Source organism: Eulemur rufifrons, chromosome 2, assembly GCF_041146395.1.
Source record: "Eulemur rufifrons isolate Redbay chromosome 2, OSU_ERuf_1, whole genome shotgun sequence".
NCBI classification, from domain to species: Eukaryota; Metazoa; Chordata; class Mammalia; order Primates; family Lemuridae; genus Eulemur; species Eulemur rufifrons.
Window position 1 is genome coordinate 123,497,545 of NC_090984.1, and position 18,859 is coordinate 123,516,403.

At 44.8% G+C, this 18,859-nt stretch overlaps 1 protein-coding gene across 19 annotated transcripts in view; it reads left to right on the plus strand.

Moving 5' to 3' along the window:
• The window catches only part of WDR20 (WD repeat domain 20), a 73,405-nt gene that overhangs the window by 38,690 nt on the left and 15,856 nt on the right, over positions 1-18,859 (plus strand). For 8 of the 19 annotated variants that reach the window (XM_069490015.1, XM_069490025.1, XM_069490033.1 and 5 more), the window contains exon 2: positions 7,600-7,782. The exons of 4 other annotated variants lie outside the window; for them this stretch is intronic. In XM_069490015.1, coding sequence (XP_069346116.1) covers positions 7,600-7,782 — 183 coding nt within the window. Of the gene's footprint in view, positions 1-6,091; positions 6,144-7,599; positions 7,783-10,316; positions 10,744-18,859 lie in introns of all 19 variants that reach the window. 7 more of the 19 variants (XM_069489887.1, XM_069489994.1, XM_069489937.1 and 4 more) reach the window with 5 other exon arrangements.

Consider the following 18,859-nt stretch of genomic DNA (forward strand, 5'->3'; position numbering starts at 1 on the left):
GTTTGTGTGGATGTAGGGGGCAGGGAAGGGTCTCTAGGTGAAAGAAGGAATGTAAGGAAAGGCAAGGTATCCGAGCACAGGCAGCAGCCACGGGCCTTCAGAGGTGATGTATGTGAGGGGCGGGGTGCTAGGGCCACACTAGGTAGCCTATGAGTGCGCAGCTGTAGGCCTCGCAGAGCACAGAGATTTTGAGTGGGGATGTGACCCAAGGCTTCCTGAAGATGCGTCTGGCAGGCGTGTGGGATGACTTGGATGGGGTTGGAAATGGGTGGAAGGAGACTGGGGCAGAGCCAGGCTGGGTTCAGACTGTGGAAGGACAGGCAGGATGAGGGCTGTGAAGCTGTCCTTTGGGCAGGGGTGCCATGCAGGGGACTCACCTGAATAGGAAGTTTAAAGCTGGGGAGGGAGGGCTTAAGTATGGGAGGAATGGGCTTAGGGAGGAAGAGAGTGATCTCAGGTGTAGGCAAGGTGAGCTTCTTGTCTTGCGTTAGGCATTTCGCAGCTATTGGATATGCCAGCAAAAGGACATTTTACTCTTTTCTGGCCAAGACTGCAAAACTGGTTCTCTCTTAGGTGATTCTCAAATGAGGTTGGGAGAGGAGGATGTGAAATTTAGGGAAAGTAATACCTACACCTACTCTCCCCAGCACATTTAAAATCTTGTCTAAAATTATAATTTACATGCATTTTTCACAAGAGGTCTGAGATATTTTTCATATCATGTTAAGTGCTTTTGAGTACTGAGGAGTATCCAGTAGCTGGTTCCCATGAACAAAACTTGGCACAGGCCTGTATGACGTGGCATGGCTGTTGCTCATGACACCACTCGCTTCCCGAAGCCCTGCCGAGTCCCACTGGGCCCGTGGGAGTGGGTCTGCAAGCTCTTCCCTTTGGTGGGGGGGCCCCCACAGGGTCAGGCCCCTCTTCCACATTCCCAAGGGAAAGGTGGGCGGGTGGGCTGGGGTGAACGTGTGAGCTGGACCCGGAAGGTTTCTTTTGCAGACCCTTTGTGGCGCTGAAAAGATAAATTCCTCAAGTATTAATACTTTAGGTTCTTGGTGCTAAACTGACCAAGGTGATTCCGTATTACAGCAGTATTCCTCAGGAAAACAATTCCAGAGATTTTAAGGATCAAAAGTCCAAGGAAAAAAGAAGCATGATATTTGAAAACATTTACTTGTTGATTGGAGCTTTTATAACCAGCTCTGTTTCTGCAGTAGGAATTTTAAAACCATCATTTAAAATTTTTCTGTTAAGTTGAGAATCTGATCATGATGAGACACTGATAAATTATTTGTAATCAGTAACTCCTTATGCAGAAACTCATGAGCATAATGATAAAATTTAATCTTTCTATTGAAAAAATTCAGAAACAATCATGGTTTAATTCATTCAACAAATATTGAGCATTTGTGACATACTGTTAGGTCATTAAGTATGAAATGTCCGATTTCAAATCAAAAGTTTAGTTTATTATATCTCAGACAAGAAGCAGTACAGTTAATCAAAGTATGCGCCTAAACTGTTGACAGAATTTTGCCATCTTAACAGTAGCTTGTTTATGCCAGCAGCAAAGAAGCCTGGAGAGCAAGTGGTGATGAAATCATGAAAGGTGTTTTTCACAGCTTGTTGAGAATTGAATATTTTTGCTTGCAAGAAGTGGTCCAAAGTCTGGAAAAAGTGGTAGTCAGTTGGTGCAAGGTCTGGTGAATATGGTGGATGAGCGTTTCCAAGTCCAGCTTCTATAATTTGAGCAGCGTTGTTTTTGGAACCTGTGGTTGAGTATTGTCTTGCAAAAGGATTGGCCTGTCTCTGTTGTCCAGTCTCAGCTGCTTAATTGCCAGCTTCCTCATCATTTCACCCAATTGGTTGCGGTACACATCCTCTGTAATTTATTGACCAGGTTTTATGAAGCTATGGTGGATAATCCCAGCGCTAGACCACAAAACAGACACTATTAGCTTTTTTGATGAACATTCAGTTTTGGACTGTATTTTGGCACTTTCTCTTTACCCAACTGTTGTGCTAAACACTTGTGATTGTCAAAAAGAATCCATTTTTCATCACATGTAACAATATGATGTAGAAATGGTTCACCTTTATGTCGTGACAGCAAAGAAAGGCAAGCTTCGAGATGATTTCTCTTCTGATGCTTAATTCATGCGGAACCCATCTATCCAGCTTCTCTACCTTGCCGATTTGTTTCAAATGGTCCAGTATTGGAATAGTAACATCAAACCTTGCTGCTGATTCACATGTAGGTTGAGATGGATTCGCTTCCACTACAGTTCATCTTTATCCACCTTGGTATCAGGTTGCCCCTGTGGCTCATTTTCAAGATTAAAATCACCAGAACAGAACTTCTGAAACCATCCATGTACTTTGTGTTCATTAGCCACATCCTTCCCAAACACTTCATTGATATTTCAAGCTGTCTGCGCTGCACTGGTTCCACAAGGGAACTCGTATTTGAAAATAACATGAATTTTTTTACTTAGCCATGGTTTCACAAAAATTGCTCTTTAAAAAACTTTGAAAGATAATCACAAGTCAAACTCTGCATTTGAAAGACTGAAGATGTACCTTCACGATAAACATAAAACAAGAATTGTCAAAGTGAAATGTCAGACTTAGTGCTTAAGTCACTGTCACACTTAGTACTGTTAACTGTCACATTTAGTACTTAAGGAAATCGGACTTTTCATACTTAATAACCTAATAGATACTCTGCTGAGGCTAGACACCAAATAAGATCTAATTCCTCAAATTGGTAAGAAGTTTAAATAAATTGGTTCTGCTATAAATTCATGTCTGAGAACTCAGATAATTGGTGATAATTGGTAATAATTAGGATTCGCATTTTTTAAAAATCCCAAAGTTTGTAGAATCCACCAGAAAACTGAAAAACAAAAACTAATCTTGGGCTGGGCGCGGTGGCTCACGCCTGTAATCCTAACACTCTGGAAGGCCGAGGCGGGTGGATTGTTTGAGCTCAAGAGTTCAAGACCAGCCTGTGCCAGAGCTAGACCCCATCTCTACTAAAAATAGAAAGAAATTATATGGACAGCTAGAAATATATATAGAAAAAAATTAGCCGGGCATGGTGGCCCATGCGTGTAGTCCCAGCTACTCGGGAGGCTGAGGCAGGAGGATTGCTTGAGCCCAGGAGTTTGAGGTTGCTGTGAGCTAGGCTGATGCCATGGTACTCTGGCCTGGGCAACAGAGCGAGACTGTTTCAAAAAACAAAACAAAAAATGCTAATCGACAATACAATTTTAACTGTTTAATAAAGAAATTCTATTGCTTAAAGGAGTTTTTATTGTAATTTTATTATAATTGATGATAACAGACATAAACCAATTCTGAAATCATATAAGTGATTAAATACTAAACGTTGTGGAATGAATTAAGTACCTGAGAATGGAAATAAAGGAGTGAGCTCAGAGAATGGGAGCTTGGAAAATGCTTGCTGGGGGCTGGGAGTGGATGCCGTTTAACTGATGGGCAGGATTCGTGGGAAGGGGGGCAAAGGAGACCAGCCTGACCAAGAGGGCCGGTTAATGAAGCCAGGAAAGGGGCCAGCTGCCTGGACCTACGCTGAGGACAGGTGGTGTGGAGGGCAAGTGAAGAGTGGGGAGGATGAGGGCGCAGTTCCATGACCCCTGAGCTCCTTCCCAGTTTCCTCACCTGTGAAATGTGGACGACATTAGTACCAGCTTTGAAGGGTGATTGTGAGATTGGAGGGGTTGGTGAGTGTACAGTTCCTCGAGCAGGCCTGGCGCATAGAAAGTGTTCAATGGACAGAAGGTGGTATTGCTGCAGGGAGGATGAGCTGGACCCTGGAGGGCAGGGATTCTTGGTACTTTGATATGGTAGAAATTAGGAAGCCACAGAAGCATTTTGATCGGAGGTGGGGTGTGATGGGAATGAATTAATAATGGTAGCTGCCGTACTGTATGCTCTATGCTTTCCATCCATTATCTGCAGCCCTCACCACTGCCCTCGGGGGAGGGAGGGGGGGGGCGTTGTTCTCTGAGCCTCAGTGAGAAGACACGTGCACCTTGCCCAAAGCCACCTAGCTACCAAGAGGGAAGGCAGGGTTTTTGAACCTACACTTGCCTGGTTCCAAAGTCTGGGCTCTTTTTCCTTCTTACCAGAGTGCCTCTGTCTGGGAAGCCATCTCCCAGAGGCTGATGACACCGTGGGGAAGAGGAGTAGCTGGCTCAGGTAGTTACTACTGCTACTAAAAATGTGTGTGAGGTCAGGCACAGTGGCTAATGCCTGTAATCCCAGTACTTTGGGAGGCCAAGGCAGGAGGATCGCTTGAATCAGGAGTTCAGAGACCATAGTGAGACCCAGTCTCTACAAAAAATTAAAAAATCAGACACGTGGTGGTGCGTGTCTGTAGTCCTAGCTACTTGGGAGGATGAGACAGGAGGATTGTTTGAGCCTAGGAGTTAGAGGTTACAGTGAGCTATGATCGTGCTACTGCATTCCAGCCTGGGCAATAGACACTGTCTCTGGAAAAAAAAAAAAAAAAAACAAAGTGTATGAGTTCAGGGTACACGTTGGCAGCACCCCCCCCCCAATAAAAACAGAAACAAAAAAAGGGAGGAAGAAATAGGATGATCACATCTCAGTGGAAAAAGTGGCTGTAGAGAAAAGAGGACAGGATGAGTGGGAGATGATTGTGCTGTTTGAAATGAAGGTTGGTTGGCCTGACTTTCCTCTGTTTGGGGTTGGGCTTCAAAAGCTCAGGTGCTGATAGTGGAGTCCATGGATTTTTCAGAAATATAACTTTCTTAGGGGTATATACCTAGCAATCTCTCAGACTTCACCGTAATTCTTGCTTGGTGTGGGTGACGTGTTGCCTGGCTAGACATCTGCTGTTGTAGTATGGTCAGTGCCACTGGGGAAGTGTGACCGTAGGTAAGAGAGATTCAGAGTGTTCCTTGGGACCATGTCCACTTTTGTGTCTTCTAGGACAGTGCTGCTCACACTGATGTTGAAGGACCAACTTTGAAAAATTTTCAGTCTGTGTGGATGGATACTTTTGTAAAATAAAGAATTACTAGACAAACTGAAAAAAGACATGCAGAATACAAACTTTTTTATCACTAGATTCAGCAGATGTAAATTACTCTTGTCAGTTGCCACAAAAGTTTCTGAACTCTTATTCCCAATTTCTGTATTGCAGACAGCACATTTGGCTGCAGACTAATAAACTATTCACGGACTGGTACACTTTGAGAGCAAGTGATCTAGGAAGAAAGTTTGTTAAGCAAATTAGCAAAAATCAACAGATACTTTTGGAATATTTACCTGATTTAAGAGTAAAAATCTTTTAGTTGGCATTTAAAATACTTAACGTCTTTTCAGTAAAGTTCCATGTTGGAGTGCAGGGATATAAAATAAATGTTCCAGGAACTGAAGCTAATGTAGTTATTAATATTATGAGGGATCCCTAAGTTTAACTCTCTACTGGTAGCAATACTTGGAAAAAAATAGGTGCTTTTACTTCCTCTATTGTGTCTTTTGCTCATTTAATTCATATTAGAAGGTTTTCTCTGTTAATTCTTGGCTAGCCTATGAGTTGATTTATATATTTCAGTGCATAATTTTAGGGGAAAATTCCCTAAGCAAACTTTAAAAAGTTTCGAGAATTGTATGTGCTGACATAGTGATCATGTTTAATTTAATTGTTCATATTTCAAATTGAATTTTTGCTCTCTAGCTGCCAGTTGTATCTTGTATTTTTACTTTTGCTGGTGTCTTCCATGTTCTGAGATGACTTGCTTATGTTGTTCCCTTAGCCTAGAACTCTTTCTCTGCAGCCTTCGAGCTTGGCGCAGGAGCTGCTGCTCAGACAGCCTGTCCATGTATCCTCGTATGCGCCTCCACCGCTCACTCTCGGCCACTCTCAGCTGTCTGCTGAGCTGCCTTTAACCTGCCTTGTGGCACAGTGGTTACTCCCTTCCCCGGCTCCCTTTCTCCTTGCTCCGGAGTCAGGACTCCCTTTTGTTTTGTATCGTACTTTATATTATACTTTCAAGGCTCTTTGATGTATATATTCTCTTATTTCATTCTCCAGACAATCCCATGAGGTTGGTAGAACAGAGATTCTCATCTCCGTTTTAACTGAGGTGAGGCTGGGAGAGTGTCCGCATGGCATGTACCCTCATTCCTTTGCCCTGGGGCTCCCAGAACCACTTATACCGCTCAGGTCCAGACTTCCAAATGCTCAGGTTTTGAGTTTGCTCAAAGATGCCTGTAATTTTGAGGTTCTCTTTTCTACTCAGTTTTTCTATTTGTTATTTTGAAAATCAAACATTAGAATACTCAGTACCATGTCACAGGCCTCTTTGGGAAAAAAAAAATCTTCAGAACCTAATGGAGGGGTGGTCAGTAGAGAAGTAGGGCTGTGAACCCCAGAATGGCACACAGGGTGAACTGGGTGTTTTCAAGGACATGTTCAAGAGGGTTAGTTGTCTCCACCTGTGATTCCCAAACAGGAGTGGGAGAGGGTGGGTTCCCTTCTTTCAACAATAAATGCCCAGTATATTGGGATTACACAGACAGTTCTCATGAAGGAAAGAATCCTTCTTGGAAAAAGGAAGGAAGGGGCACATTGAAAAATCATTTTTGATCCAAGTCAGAAATCATGTGCTTTTGACTTTTTCTCCCCATCCCCTTTACGGTCAAACAGACCTGGGTTCCAAATCCAGCCCTGCCACTTACTAGGTAGGTATGGTGACTTTGGCCAAGTTATTTAACTTCCCTAAACGTGTTTTCTCATCTGTAAAATGGGTAAAATATTGTCTACTTTGAAGGATTATTGTAAGGATCAAAGGTGATGCATGTAAAGCATTTTGAGTATGGGCTCAATAAATGAAAGTTCCTGAATGCTAACACAGAGGAGATTGCGACCCAGAAAGGGAGCCACCTGCACGTAGTTGGCTCCAGCAGGGGTTCTCAGACTTGAGTGGGCATAAGAATCACCTAGGCTTTTTAAACTTCAGCTTGCTGGGCCCATCCCTGTAGTTTCTGATTCACTGGGTCTGGGGTGGAGCTTGAGGATTTGCATTTCTAAGTCCCCAGGCAATGCTGTTGCTGCTGCTTCTGGTCTGGGGACCACACTTTGAGAACCACTGGGCTACAGGTAACCGGCCAGTGGGCATTGAGGTGCTATAGATATATTTGAAAGCTGAGCTTTTATGTGGTTAGAGTTACTGTGTTAGAAAATGCTTGGAATGCATTTTGAAAATACTTAATTTAGTTTGGCAAGGATTTTTCTCCCTGAAGTCCAGGAGTCTTTGTTACATATATGTATTTGATGAAGAGTAAGTTGTGAAAGTAAGAGTTACAAACAATGTGACATCATTAAAATATAAACATAATAGTTTAACAATATCTAATTGGCTAAGGTATGTGAAAGTGCTTTTATAAAATGTTAGATGAATGTTAAGTCACAACTGAAAAAAAATTTTAAATAACTTCGTTTTTAAGATTAAACATCATAATGGAGTATAAAATAGTGTAACTTAGATTTCTCATCTCAATGTGCTGTTTACCGTATGTATTTTTCTCTTTCTCCTCCAGGCTGCTGACTTGAGTAAACCAATAGATAAAAGGATATACAAAGGAACACAGCCTACTTGTCATGACTTCAACCACCTAACAGCCACAGCAGAAAGTGTCTCTCTCCTAGTGGGCTTTTCCGCAGGCCAAGTCCAGCTTATAGACCCAATCAAAAAAGAAACTAGCAAACTTTTTAATGAGGAAGTAAGTAGCACCCTGTCTTAGCCATTAAGAATCCCTTTAAGAATTTATACGTTCCTACCACAGGTAGTGGGCCTTATTTTACACTTCGAGCTAAGCCCATTTTTCATTTGCTCAGGCCTCCTACCTAGTATTACCCAAGTTTAAATGTGGTGGATTCATGTGTTGATCTTTACCTGTTCTTCCTTGGGGGAACTGTTTTGTGTATTTTTATGGGGCATTTTCAGGTATCTGTAGCAGGTACTTTAAATAAGAAAATGTAGAATTCCAAACTTTGTTCACATCACCAGAAAATTTCATGCAGATCAAAGAACTAGATGACATTTCCTTAGGCTGCTTAAATTGTAGCTAAAGCTTTTGTTTGACAGACGTTGACCTAAGGAGTAGTCCTCTTGCTGTTGAAATAGTTGCTGTAAAATCACCTTTGACATAGTTAGAAATCCTGACACTTAAAATTGAATCATATGACATAGCTTTTGCCAGTGTTGTAGTATGTGCTGGGGTTTATAATATCTTCAGTTTCATTCTGGAAGGAGCCTGAGATATTTAAACTGTCAAATGTGGCAGATAGAAGAAGTTGCCAAATAGATTATATTTTTTAAAGCTATTGGAATGGCTTTTCAGCCCCAAATATTGCTACTATATATTTAATGTTCTTCCTCCTCTGTTTCTGTATGACTTTTTTACCAAATGGAAAAGATAAAGTAGGCTTACTGAGGTAGAAACCCTTGGTTCCGGTCCTTCTTGTGACCTCAGCCCTGATGTGCAAGGGTCAGGTTATGTGGAAGCCTTCTCTCAAAAAGGATACGTGGTTTTGCACTGTTGCATGGTTTTGACATCATTCACTTGGAACAGAAATACATTAGAGATCCTGGTTTTTAAGAAATAAGTTTATTTGGGGAAGAAAATTCAGCTTGACAAATTGCAGTTAAAATTCTGATTCTTTTGCAGTCATTATGGTATATGCTCTCTCTGCATATCCAGTATCCATCCAAGGTGCTCCTGTTTGACGTTGCCAGTGGATTTGGTGAAATCTTTTGAACCATGCCATCTCCTCTCCTAGTTTCATCTGGGTTGACTAGAAACAAAATTTGCCATCTGGATTGACAGACTATAGAGGCAAAGTATTTAATCCCATTTTCCATTAAAAAAATCCTAAGTGGAAAATATTTTATTTACCTAGATGTTTTATTAATACTATCTGAGGAAGTGATTTCTAAGTATCTGGATGATTTTTTTTAGTTGGGGTGGGGAGAGCACAAAATCTGCCTTCTCTGCACTATTAACACAAATTATAAATTTGAGTCATTGTGAGTTTTTGTTTGTTTTTAAGTAGGGGAGAGTGTGACTGAGGGGGAAGGGATTGGAACCATGTAGAGGGCTGTTGGTAAACAAGATCTGGAGGCAGCTCTGGCCGAGCATGGCACAGAATGCCACTTAGAGAACAAGAAAGGTTTGTGTGTCATGGCTGGGGGAGGGTGGGGACTTGGAGACCATATGACCCTGGAGTCTCAGGGCCCTGAGAGCACTGAGGCTGCATCAGCCAGACCCACCCCTGCCCTGGGTGACCGGGAGCTGCAGGCTAGAAAGCTCCTTCTCTCTCTTCATGATTTAAGTATGAGTTATCTTACACTCTTTACATTTTATTTGAAAAATGGCTATTCAGAATGCTAGGACTGTGTATGGTTTAATGCCAGCTTGTCATTTACAGCTTGAGGCTGAAACTGATTGCCCTTCACAGTAAGGAAAGTCTTTGGCTGTGTAGATACATTTTCATCAGATTTTGGTCAGAATGTCTAAGAGCAAGGGTCACCAGGGGTTTGCTTCTCAGAGGGTGCTAGGAATGGTGGCTGCAGCAGTCATCATGCTGTGCTTTGCACTGTTGTGAGAATTAGAGGTTTCCAAGTGCTTGTAGCCTTTGCATGGGAGAGTGGGCGGTTGTCCCCATTTTACAGATGAGGAAATAGTCAAAGAGAGGGTAAGTGAATTATCCAAATCAGTTAGCAAGTGGATAGAGTTAGAACCAGAAATTAATTCCAAGAACTCTTACTGGTTGTAGCCTGTAAGTCCTATCATGTATGGTTGCCAGCTTGGCCCTTGCCTTCCGAGAAGCTCTCAGTTTAGTAAGGATGGACAGAGAGTACTGGGACATGTGTTGTCACAGTGATATGAACAAAGTACCAAAGGATACCTGCTAAATGTATTTTGTAGTATGTATCAAATGTCATATTTTTTTTAAAAGTTAAGTTCAGTGGGGAAGTTCCGAGAAATGCTTTCAGAAAGTGACATTTGATCTGGGATCTTAAAGGGTGTATAGGAATAGGAGGAGGGTATGGAAAGCCTTTACAGCTGGAGAGAACAACTTGGCATATGGAAGAACATCAAGTAACAGTGTGGCTAAGTCACAAGGTGTGGGGCTCAGAAGAGTGGCAGGAGTCAAAGCTGGAAAGGTAAAATTTGGACCAGACACTGGAGGCTGTGGGGGAAACTTTGGGCTTTTAATCAAGGGAGTGACAGGATCAAATGTGTTTTTTTAGAACTCTTGTCAGCACTTGTGGAAGGTGGATTGGAATGAAGAAAGAGAGAATGAAAGTAGCAAGACCAGTGAGGAGGCTCTAGTAACTGTCCAGGTGAGAGCTGAGGGCTTGAACTAGAGTGTGGCCATTCTTTCATTCATTCAACAGACCTGGACTGCCTACCACGTGCCCAGCACTGGGTCTGCAGCAGCAGATAAAACCTGCCCTCCCGTGACCCCTCCCAGGAGGGAAGAGAGGTGTAAAGAATAGCACCACCCACACACACTGGTGACCGAACATGGTGACACATTGTGATGTGAGAGGAGAGAGCAGGCCTGAGAGAGGGAGAGAAGCACAGAGGTCTGCTTTAAACTGGGAGGCAAAGAACATCTCTCGAAGGAAGTGGTGTGTTTTAAGCTGAGCCTCACGTGAGGAGGAGGCCAACCAGGTAAGGAGCGGGAGCTGGAGTGTTCCCGCAGGAGGGACAGCGGGTGAGGGCCCTGGGTAGGAGAGAACTGGGGCCCAAGGGAGCAGAGAGGAAGACAGTTGGGGGGGCAGGGGTGAAGTTAAGGGTCTGAGATTGGAGGGCCAGGCCACTTGGGAACTGGTCCAGGTTTACTTCTTAGCCCGAGTTATGGGATCCCTTAGAAGGGAGCAGGAGCACAAGGCAGTCAGATCGGTGTTTTTGAAAACTACCTGCTGCTACTTGGAGACTGAATTAGAGAGAGGTTTTAATAAATCTTAGATTTCTGGCAGTCACTCACTGCATTAGGTGGGACTGGGACAGGAGCAGATGTTGGGTAGTTGAGGGAAAGTAGGAGAGATTCCATTCTGTGCTTGCTAAGTGTAAGAGACCTGTAGGTAGCTGGATGTATGGATCTGGAACTCAAAATAAGGGGAAACATTGGGAAATTGTCAGCATATAAAGAGTAATCACATCCTGAGAGGAAAGGGCTTCTGGAGAGAGCATAGTAAGAACAAAGAAAAGTGCCTAGGACTGAGCCCTGATTATACCCCAAGATTCTATCCATCTCATCCTGTTGTGTCCAAAGGAGCACTTAAAGCCATCAGTTAGTTACCATGTTTACAGATTGGCGCCTACCCTGGTGCCTGGTGTTCAGACACCAGCCTCCCACTTTCTGCTTGCAGGCTGTGGGTCTTTACCTCTCCTCTCCTCTCCTCCTCCATTAGAAGATGGGTAAGAACGGTACCCACCCGAGAGGTGTGTGGGGAGGATAACAGGAGTCGGTTTGGGCAGCGTTTGTGAAGGGCCGAAGAGCGCACCCTGGGAGGTCCTCGGGAACACACAGAGTAGAGGGAAGCTCTGAGGATTCCTTTACCCGGGATGGGCGGTGTTGGAAAGAAAGGCTTTCTTGGGAGGTGAGGTACCAACAGTTTTGAAGGGTAAATAATTAATTGTCCAGGACAAGAAGGTAAGGGCAAGGCAACCCAGGCAGAGAATCAGCACACGTGAGGCAGAGGGTCGGGGACCACTGGTCACAGCTGTGTGGTATGTCCTCACCAGAACAGTTCTCTGACCCACACGCACTCACACGCACACCCCCAGGATTAATCACTCTGACTTTTGCCTTCTTTCTCGAGCCTGATATGTGAAAATAGAATAAATGATTGGATGGATGGACGAAATGGGACTATGAATTCCAGAAATCCACCTGAGATAAAGACAGATGAAAAATTTCTGTCGGGAACAAATATATTTTAAAAGGTGATATTCCTCCCCACTGCAGTAAAATAAAAAATAAAAATTCTTGTTTATAGAAAAATTGGAAAATAGAGAAGTACAAAGAAGATGGAAAAACATCACTGATAAATCCTATCGCACACTGTTAACCTTCATAGTCGTAGTAATTATTATTTTTTTAAGAGACAAGGTCTCACTCTGTCACGCAGGCTGGAGTGCAGTGGCATAATCAGAGCTCACTGCAGGCTCAAACTCCTGGGCTCAAGTGATCCTCCCCACCCCCTGCCCCAACTGCCCCATTTCAGCCTCCTGAGTAACTGGGACTGTAGCCACGTGCTACCACACCTGGCTGTAATTTTTTTTTTTTTCAATGAGGCAAGCCTGTAAGGGTTCACACTTTCCATTAGATGCTGGCAAACTTCACCTCCAGCAAGACTGGCCCCTGATCAGGTCAGATCAGCGAGCAGAGGCAGGTCCTCCCCTCTTCCCTCTCCGTGGACTGTCCCCAGTCACACTGGAGGTCTTGCTGCCACACCTGTTCCACACTGGAAGAAAGAAATATCTGGTTCTTTCTAGCCTCCCTTGGGAAATCTTATCCCCAGCTCCCTTGTCTCTCTGCTTTCTCTAATCTTTTACAGTAGATTTTCTGTTTCTGTTTCTAGCATTCTGTACATATGCCCTTGAAAATGTCCAATGGGCCTTTGTTTGAGACTATTTTGACACACAGTTCAGCCAGCGAGCTCCCAGATCATAGAGCCTACCTTCAGAATAAGAGCTACTTGGAAAGGAGAGTCATCCCTGGTCAGCATTTAGCCTTGTGTGCAGCAGCCCCAAAAGGGTGAGGAATTGACTTTTTATAACTAGTGGTTATATATTTGGGGAAGAAAAGTTATGAAGGGACAATTCCTATATAATGAGGAATAACAACCTCGTTTTTGCAAAAATTCTGATTTGGGGTTTGTATCCCCAGAATAGTAACTTCAGAGGGTTTTTAGGTATGTTTCGATTGTTGGTTAAAATATAAAATGTAAAAAGAACTTGTCATCTTTTATTACTGACGTGTAATGAGACCCTCTGTTCTTGACTTGCTCCTCTCTCACGGGATGTGAGGCCAAGGTGAACACACTGGGTAGGCCCTGCATCTCCTTGTGGCATTTAGGTCAAATTAACCGGAGGGCACGTTGGAGAGGAGATGGCCCTGACTCCTGGGGTGGTGGAGAGGGGACGGTGCTGCCAGCCCAGGCTGAGCAGCAAATCCCACCAGCTACAGGTGCCTCGTGCACCCAGGGCCCCTAGGAGTGGACCTCTGCAGTATTCTGTCTAGTTCTGATACAAAGGGGTGGTCTGTGCATTTTAAAGCTTTAACATTGCTAAAAATGACATCTGGCCAGCTGCGGTGGCTCACGCTTGTAATCCTAGCACTCTGGGAGGCCAAGGTGGGAGGATCACTTGAGGTCAGGAGTTTGAGGCCAGCCTGAGCAAGAGCGAGACCCCGTCTCTACTAAAAATAGAAAAATTAGCCAGGCACAGTGGCACATACCTATAGTCCCTGTAGTCCCTGTAGTCCCAGCTACTTGGGAGGCTGAAGCAGGAGGATCTCTTAAGCCCAGGAATTTGAGATTGCAGTGAGCTATGATGACGCCACTGCAGTCTACCCAGGGCGATAGAGTTAAACTCTTGTCTCAAAAAAAAAAGACATCCGATCCTTTCTTAACATGGCTTTGAAATAACCCTTTCCTAATACTTCCTGAGGGAAGCATCGTCCCTTCTCAAATGCCTTTACATAATCAAAGCCTTGAGTTGCCATTTTTGCTTGTGGTTATATTATGGCATTTCCAGCAGCTGCTGTGGTTTTTGAATTGTTTGTTTTAGTATTATTGTTCTGAATTAATATCTGCATTATAGGATGCATATCCACTCTTTCCAAAATATTTTTTTCCTGCTAATCATGTTGATAGTAATGAGAAAAAGACAAAATGAAATGCTGTGGCAAGCTTCAATTCAAATTAGTTGATTTAGTAATGGCACTTTAATGTGGTTATAGATTTATTTTTATTCTTGTTTCCTTTTAACTAGTATAGTATATTTAGAAAGTCTTGTCTGTTAATGGCATTAGGTATGGTAGTACTTTTGTTTAGCGTCATTTTTTTTTTTTTATTAATATCTGCAGTGGGGCAGTTTATCTGGCATTCAGCGTTGGAAATGAGGCGTAGGGCCTTGGCTGTGTATGTGGTAGAGACGTGTTAGCGCCCGTGTCTCTCCTCCCAAGTGCCGGCCCAGGAGTGGGTGTCCCGCCACACATGGAAATGTCATATTGATATGCCATTGGATTTTAAGGTTTTTTGTTGTTACAAAAATGGTCATTGAGATGGGCTTTGGAACGCTTTGACTCTAATGGAGAGCTCTGTGGCCAGGCAGCTGATCTCACAGTGACTCTGCTGCTGCCCTGCCCTCCCCTCCTCGCCGAGCACCTGCCCTGCCCTGCCCTGTCCTTCCAGATCCGCCAGGACACAGCCCTGTGAGTAGGATTGACACTCTCCTCAACTGCTTCCCACCGGAGTCTTCCTCACTTCTGCCTGTCTCTATCTTCCTGAGTCTCCTCTCCAGCCTGGGGAACAGGTCCCCCCTCACCCCCAATCCCTCAACTTCTTCCACCAGGCACCTGCCCTGCGCCACCACCTCAATCTGTCCTCGTCCTCTCTCCTGTCCTCTGCACCTCTCTGCCCCTAAGCTTGCTTCTCTGTGTTCTCTCTTAAGGAAGCCCCCGTGCCCCTCCCTGCCAGGAAGCACCCCATCCCTCCAGGCCTCAGAGGGCCTGGGAACCGGAGGCAGCGAGCAGAGCCCTGGCCAGCAGTGACCTGCGCTCGGGGCAGCGCCTTCCCCCTCCGCTGCTCGCCTCATGGCACTTCCGGGTCGTTTGCTTGGGTTTTCTTTCTGCTTTCCTGATTTTGTCCTGCTCCCTGTGGTAGTTTTTTCCCAGAGTTCTATACTTTCCTCCTTATCCTTGCTGTACCTTTTCCCTTGGAGATCTTTTTAGGGTGTCAGAGATCCGGGTCTTACTATTCACGGCTGATTTCTGTGACACTCCTGGTCATATTCATCGACTACAGGCTGACCTTTCTAGCTGCTGGCTTGGCAAAACCGAGGGGTCTTTACATACACACACACCTTCTTTCATCACGCCCCCTCTCCCCAGCCGCATCCTGCCACGCTGCCACTGGTCAAATTTAGGACCTTTTTGTCCATGGCCTGGACAATAGTCCTAGTCTCTAACTGGTTCCTCCCCACCCCACCCCACCTTCCATTCTGTACCTGCTGCTAGGGGGTTTCACATTATTCTGTCGCTTCCCTTTTCAGAAACCTTTGGTGCCCCACTGTCTAGCAGTGCTGCCAGCAGAAATACAGTGTCAGCCATACATGTGATTTAAAACTTCCTAATAGCCACACTGAAAAAGTAAAAGCAGATTAAATTAATTTTAAGAATATATCTTATTATATCCATATATCTAAAATATTATTTCAACATACAAACAATATAAAAATTATGAATGGGATAGTTGACATTTGTTTTTTCATGCCAAATCTTCAGAATCCTGAGTGTGTTTTACATTCACAGCACGTGTCACTTGAGACCAGTGCTATGGAATTGGGCAGCGTAGGCTTCAGGGTCACAGCCCGAGCTCTTTAGCCTGGGACTTCACAGCCCCAAGTCCCAGCTCGTGATTCCAGAGCTAATTTCCTGTCCCTGCTCAGGTGTCCCAGCCAAAGCAGGAGCCATGCACGTGCCTGGACTGTCCTGTCCTGAGCATCGCTGGGTGGTTCCTCTGAGTGTTCCCCAGCCTGTCTCTCCCTCCCTGCCCGTCTCTATCCCAGCGCTTTTCAGGGGGACCAGGGCTTTTTTCACTATGCTCATCCAGATGAAGGCTCTGTTCATACTGAAGCCAGCAGGGAAATCCCATTAGTAACATTGACCGCTGACTAAGATTTTTTTTTTCCTAGACATTTTCTGGAACAAAAATACCTTACCCTTATGGTCCAGAATCTGGCTGCATAATTGTTATTCTTATATTTATTGAATTAAATCTTCTAACTATTTCTGTTTCTTACTGTGAAAGACGGGAGTAAAATGCTTTCTGTTCTCTTTCTCTTTTGTTAAACCCAATCCAGATAATAACCCAGAGCAACTTAAAGTAAGTGACCCTCTACCACCTTGTCCTGGAGTGATGCTTCCCACCTGGGCCTGGGCTGTGAGCGAGGCTGGGACCTTGTTCCTGACAACCCTGTGAATGGCCCTGGCAGGCTGGTCTTCAGAGCTGGTTGTCATTTGTCGGTGGGACAGAAGACAGCACGCTCACCCTGGGGGCTTTTGGGCCTGTCTTGGTCTTGCACCTTGGCCCTACTGTCCCACTAGCACTGGCCCGGGCTGTCCTTGGTGCGTTTCCTTCACTCCCTGCTCAGGGCCCTTGCAGTAGCCGTTCCCTCTGTGTGGGTACGCTTCCCCAGACGTCCGCTTACCCTGGTTTTTGCCATCCTTCCAGTCTCTGTGCAGCTGTCCCCACCACCAGAGGAAGGCCCTTCCCCGCTCTCCTGGTTGAAATTGAAATCACTGCAAGCTCCTCTCCCCCAGCAGTTTGTCTTTTCTCCCTGTTTGTTTCTTCTCCACAGCACTTACTGTCATCAGATAGTGTAAGTTTCCCTTACCTTTCATCCCACTGGCACGCAAGCTCCATGTGGAAGGGGTTTCAGTTAGTGCGGTGTCAGTGCCTGGCGTACGGTATGCTCTCAATACTGAATGAACGAATGGGACTTCAGGCAAGTTTCTCGATCTCTCTGAGCGTGTTTCCTCATGGCTAATATGGCGATAAGTGCCTGCCTTCCTATAGGGAAACAGATACTATGACATCGCTGGTAGGAATGTTTACAGATATTGCCAAATTGCTGCCCTTGTGGGAGGCAGTTTGGCAATATCTGTAAAAATTGTAAATGCTCCTGCAGACAGATGTACAGAATATAGTATTGAATGAGGAAGCAGAGGTGAGACGGTGTGTAGTTTGCTTCCTTTGATAGGAAAAAGGAAAGGTGTGCAAATTTGTATTGATATTTGGCCTGCGCGTGCACAGAGACACTCTCAGGACAGAGGATTTGGAAGGAGGAGAAGAGTGCGAGTGAGGCTTTCTGCTGTGTGTACGTTGCAGGGCTATTCTGAGGATTAGCGAGCACGGGCGTAAAGCCTCTTACCACTGCCTGGCACCTGCGGTAGATGCTCAGACTGGAAGCAGGAGCGGCTCTGCTGCTGTCGGTGTGGCTTGCAGACATTGAGCCTGCCTGCCACGTGCCCTCGATGTGGCTGAGATCCAGGGTACCCTAGATGAAGCACACGTTTTCCCTACCTTCGAGCACGCGATCTGGTAGGGAAAACTGACGGGAGAGCAGGTGAGAGACCCTTACGACATTAGAGCTGGATCCAAGGTCTGTTTTTCTTTTTTGATCTGGTGTGACCAATCCTCCTGTGCCAGAGTGTGACAGTAACATCTGATTAGGTGCCCCGGGGGCGAGGGCGGTTGCAGTAGATGGGCGCAGGTTTCTGTCCATAAATTTATCCACACGTCTACATAAGGTAGTCTCGATGCAAGTTTTTAATATGAGAATAAAGTTTTTAAATATGTTTTGTCATCTCAGTAACATTTATTTTATCATATAATAATGGTGCTATAACTATTTATCTTCATACCTCACCATTGCAAAACAAGACTATTTTTACTTGATAGTATTGCAGTTTTTGAGGGTTCTTCTTCTTCTTCTTCTTCTTCTTCTTCTTCTTCTTCTTTTTCTTCTTCTTCTTCTTTTTTTTTTTGAGACAGAGTCTTGCTCTGTTGCCCAAGCTAGAGTGCCGTGGTGTCAGCCTAGCTCACAGCAACTTCAAACTCCCTGGGCTCAAGCGATCCTCCTGCCTCAGCCTCCTTGAGTAGCTGGGACTACAGGCAACCACCACCACGCCCAGCTAAATTTTTCTGTTTTTAGTAGAGACGGGATCTCACTCTTGCTCAGGCTGGTCTCAAACTCCTGACCTCAAGTGATCTTCCCGCCTCAGTCTCCCAGAGTGCTAGGATTACAGGCATGAGCCACCACGCCCAGCCCCAGTTTTCAAGTTCTAATGGAATTTTTTTTTGTTGTGCTTTTTAAGGCCCCAAATAAAATGTACTCCTAACCATACCACTAAACGTTCTTATGTCCTTAAATTTCTCCAAGCATGATAAATAGAGTAAAAGTGAAGTTATCTTGGAAAAAATGGGCAGTCTGACTCCCTAGCCTTGACATAGCTTGTGTAGGCCTGCCTGAGAAGGCCACTGATAGAGGTGAGACCTGGACACCCTTAAACGCTGGGCCATCAGGCACAGTCACATTTGTGGGACCACGAGTGCTGGGGCAGACTGGGCCCAGTGGGCACAGCACAGTTGTAAACAGCAAGCCTGGCAGAGCTCTGATAAGGGAGTGGGGGGCCTCTTAACCCACCGTCAACACAGTCCCTGCACCACCCCCACCTTAGCCCCAGTAAAAAGCCCCAGTCTGGCCCTATAAATCATCTCTAACCTCGTTTTTTTTTTTTTGCATATTTCTCTAACCTCTTGCTGAAGAAATTGTGAAGATCTAATGGAAATACTACCAGAGTAGTGCTAGGTTTTTAGGTTGTTGGCATTAACGTAGGTCAGGTGTTTTTTTTATAGGTAGGTCACTAGGCAGGAAGGAAAAAAGGCAGGGGAGGAAATGTTGGCTGTGTCCCCAAGGCTGGCTTGCCACGTACCTATTAATTTAAGAGGGCCAGCCATGTCATTCTGTGGCAGCAAGCAGTGACACCTGCTGC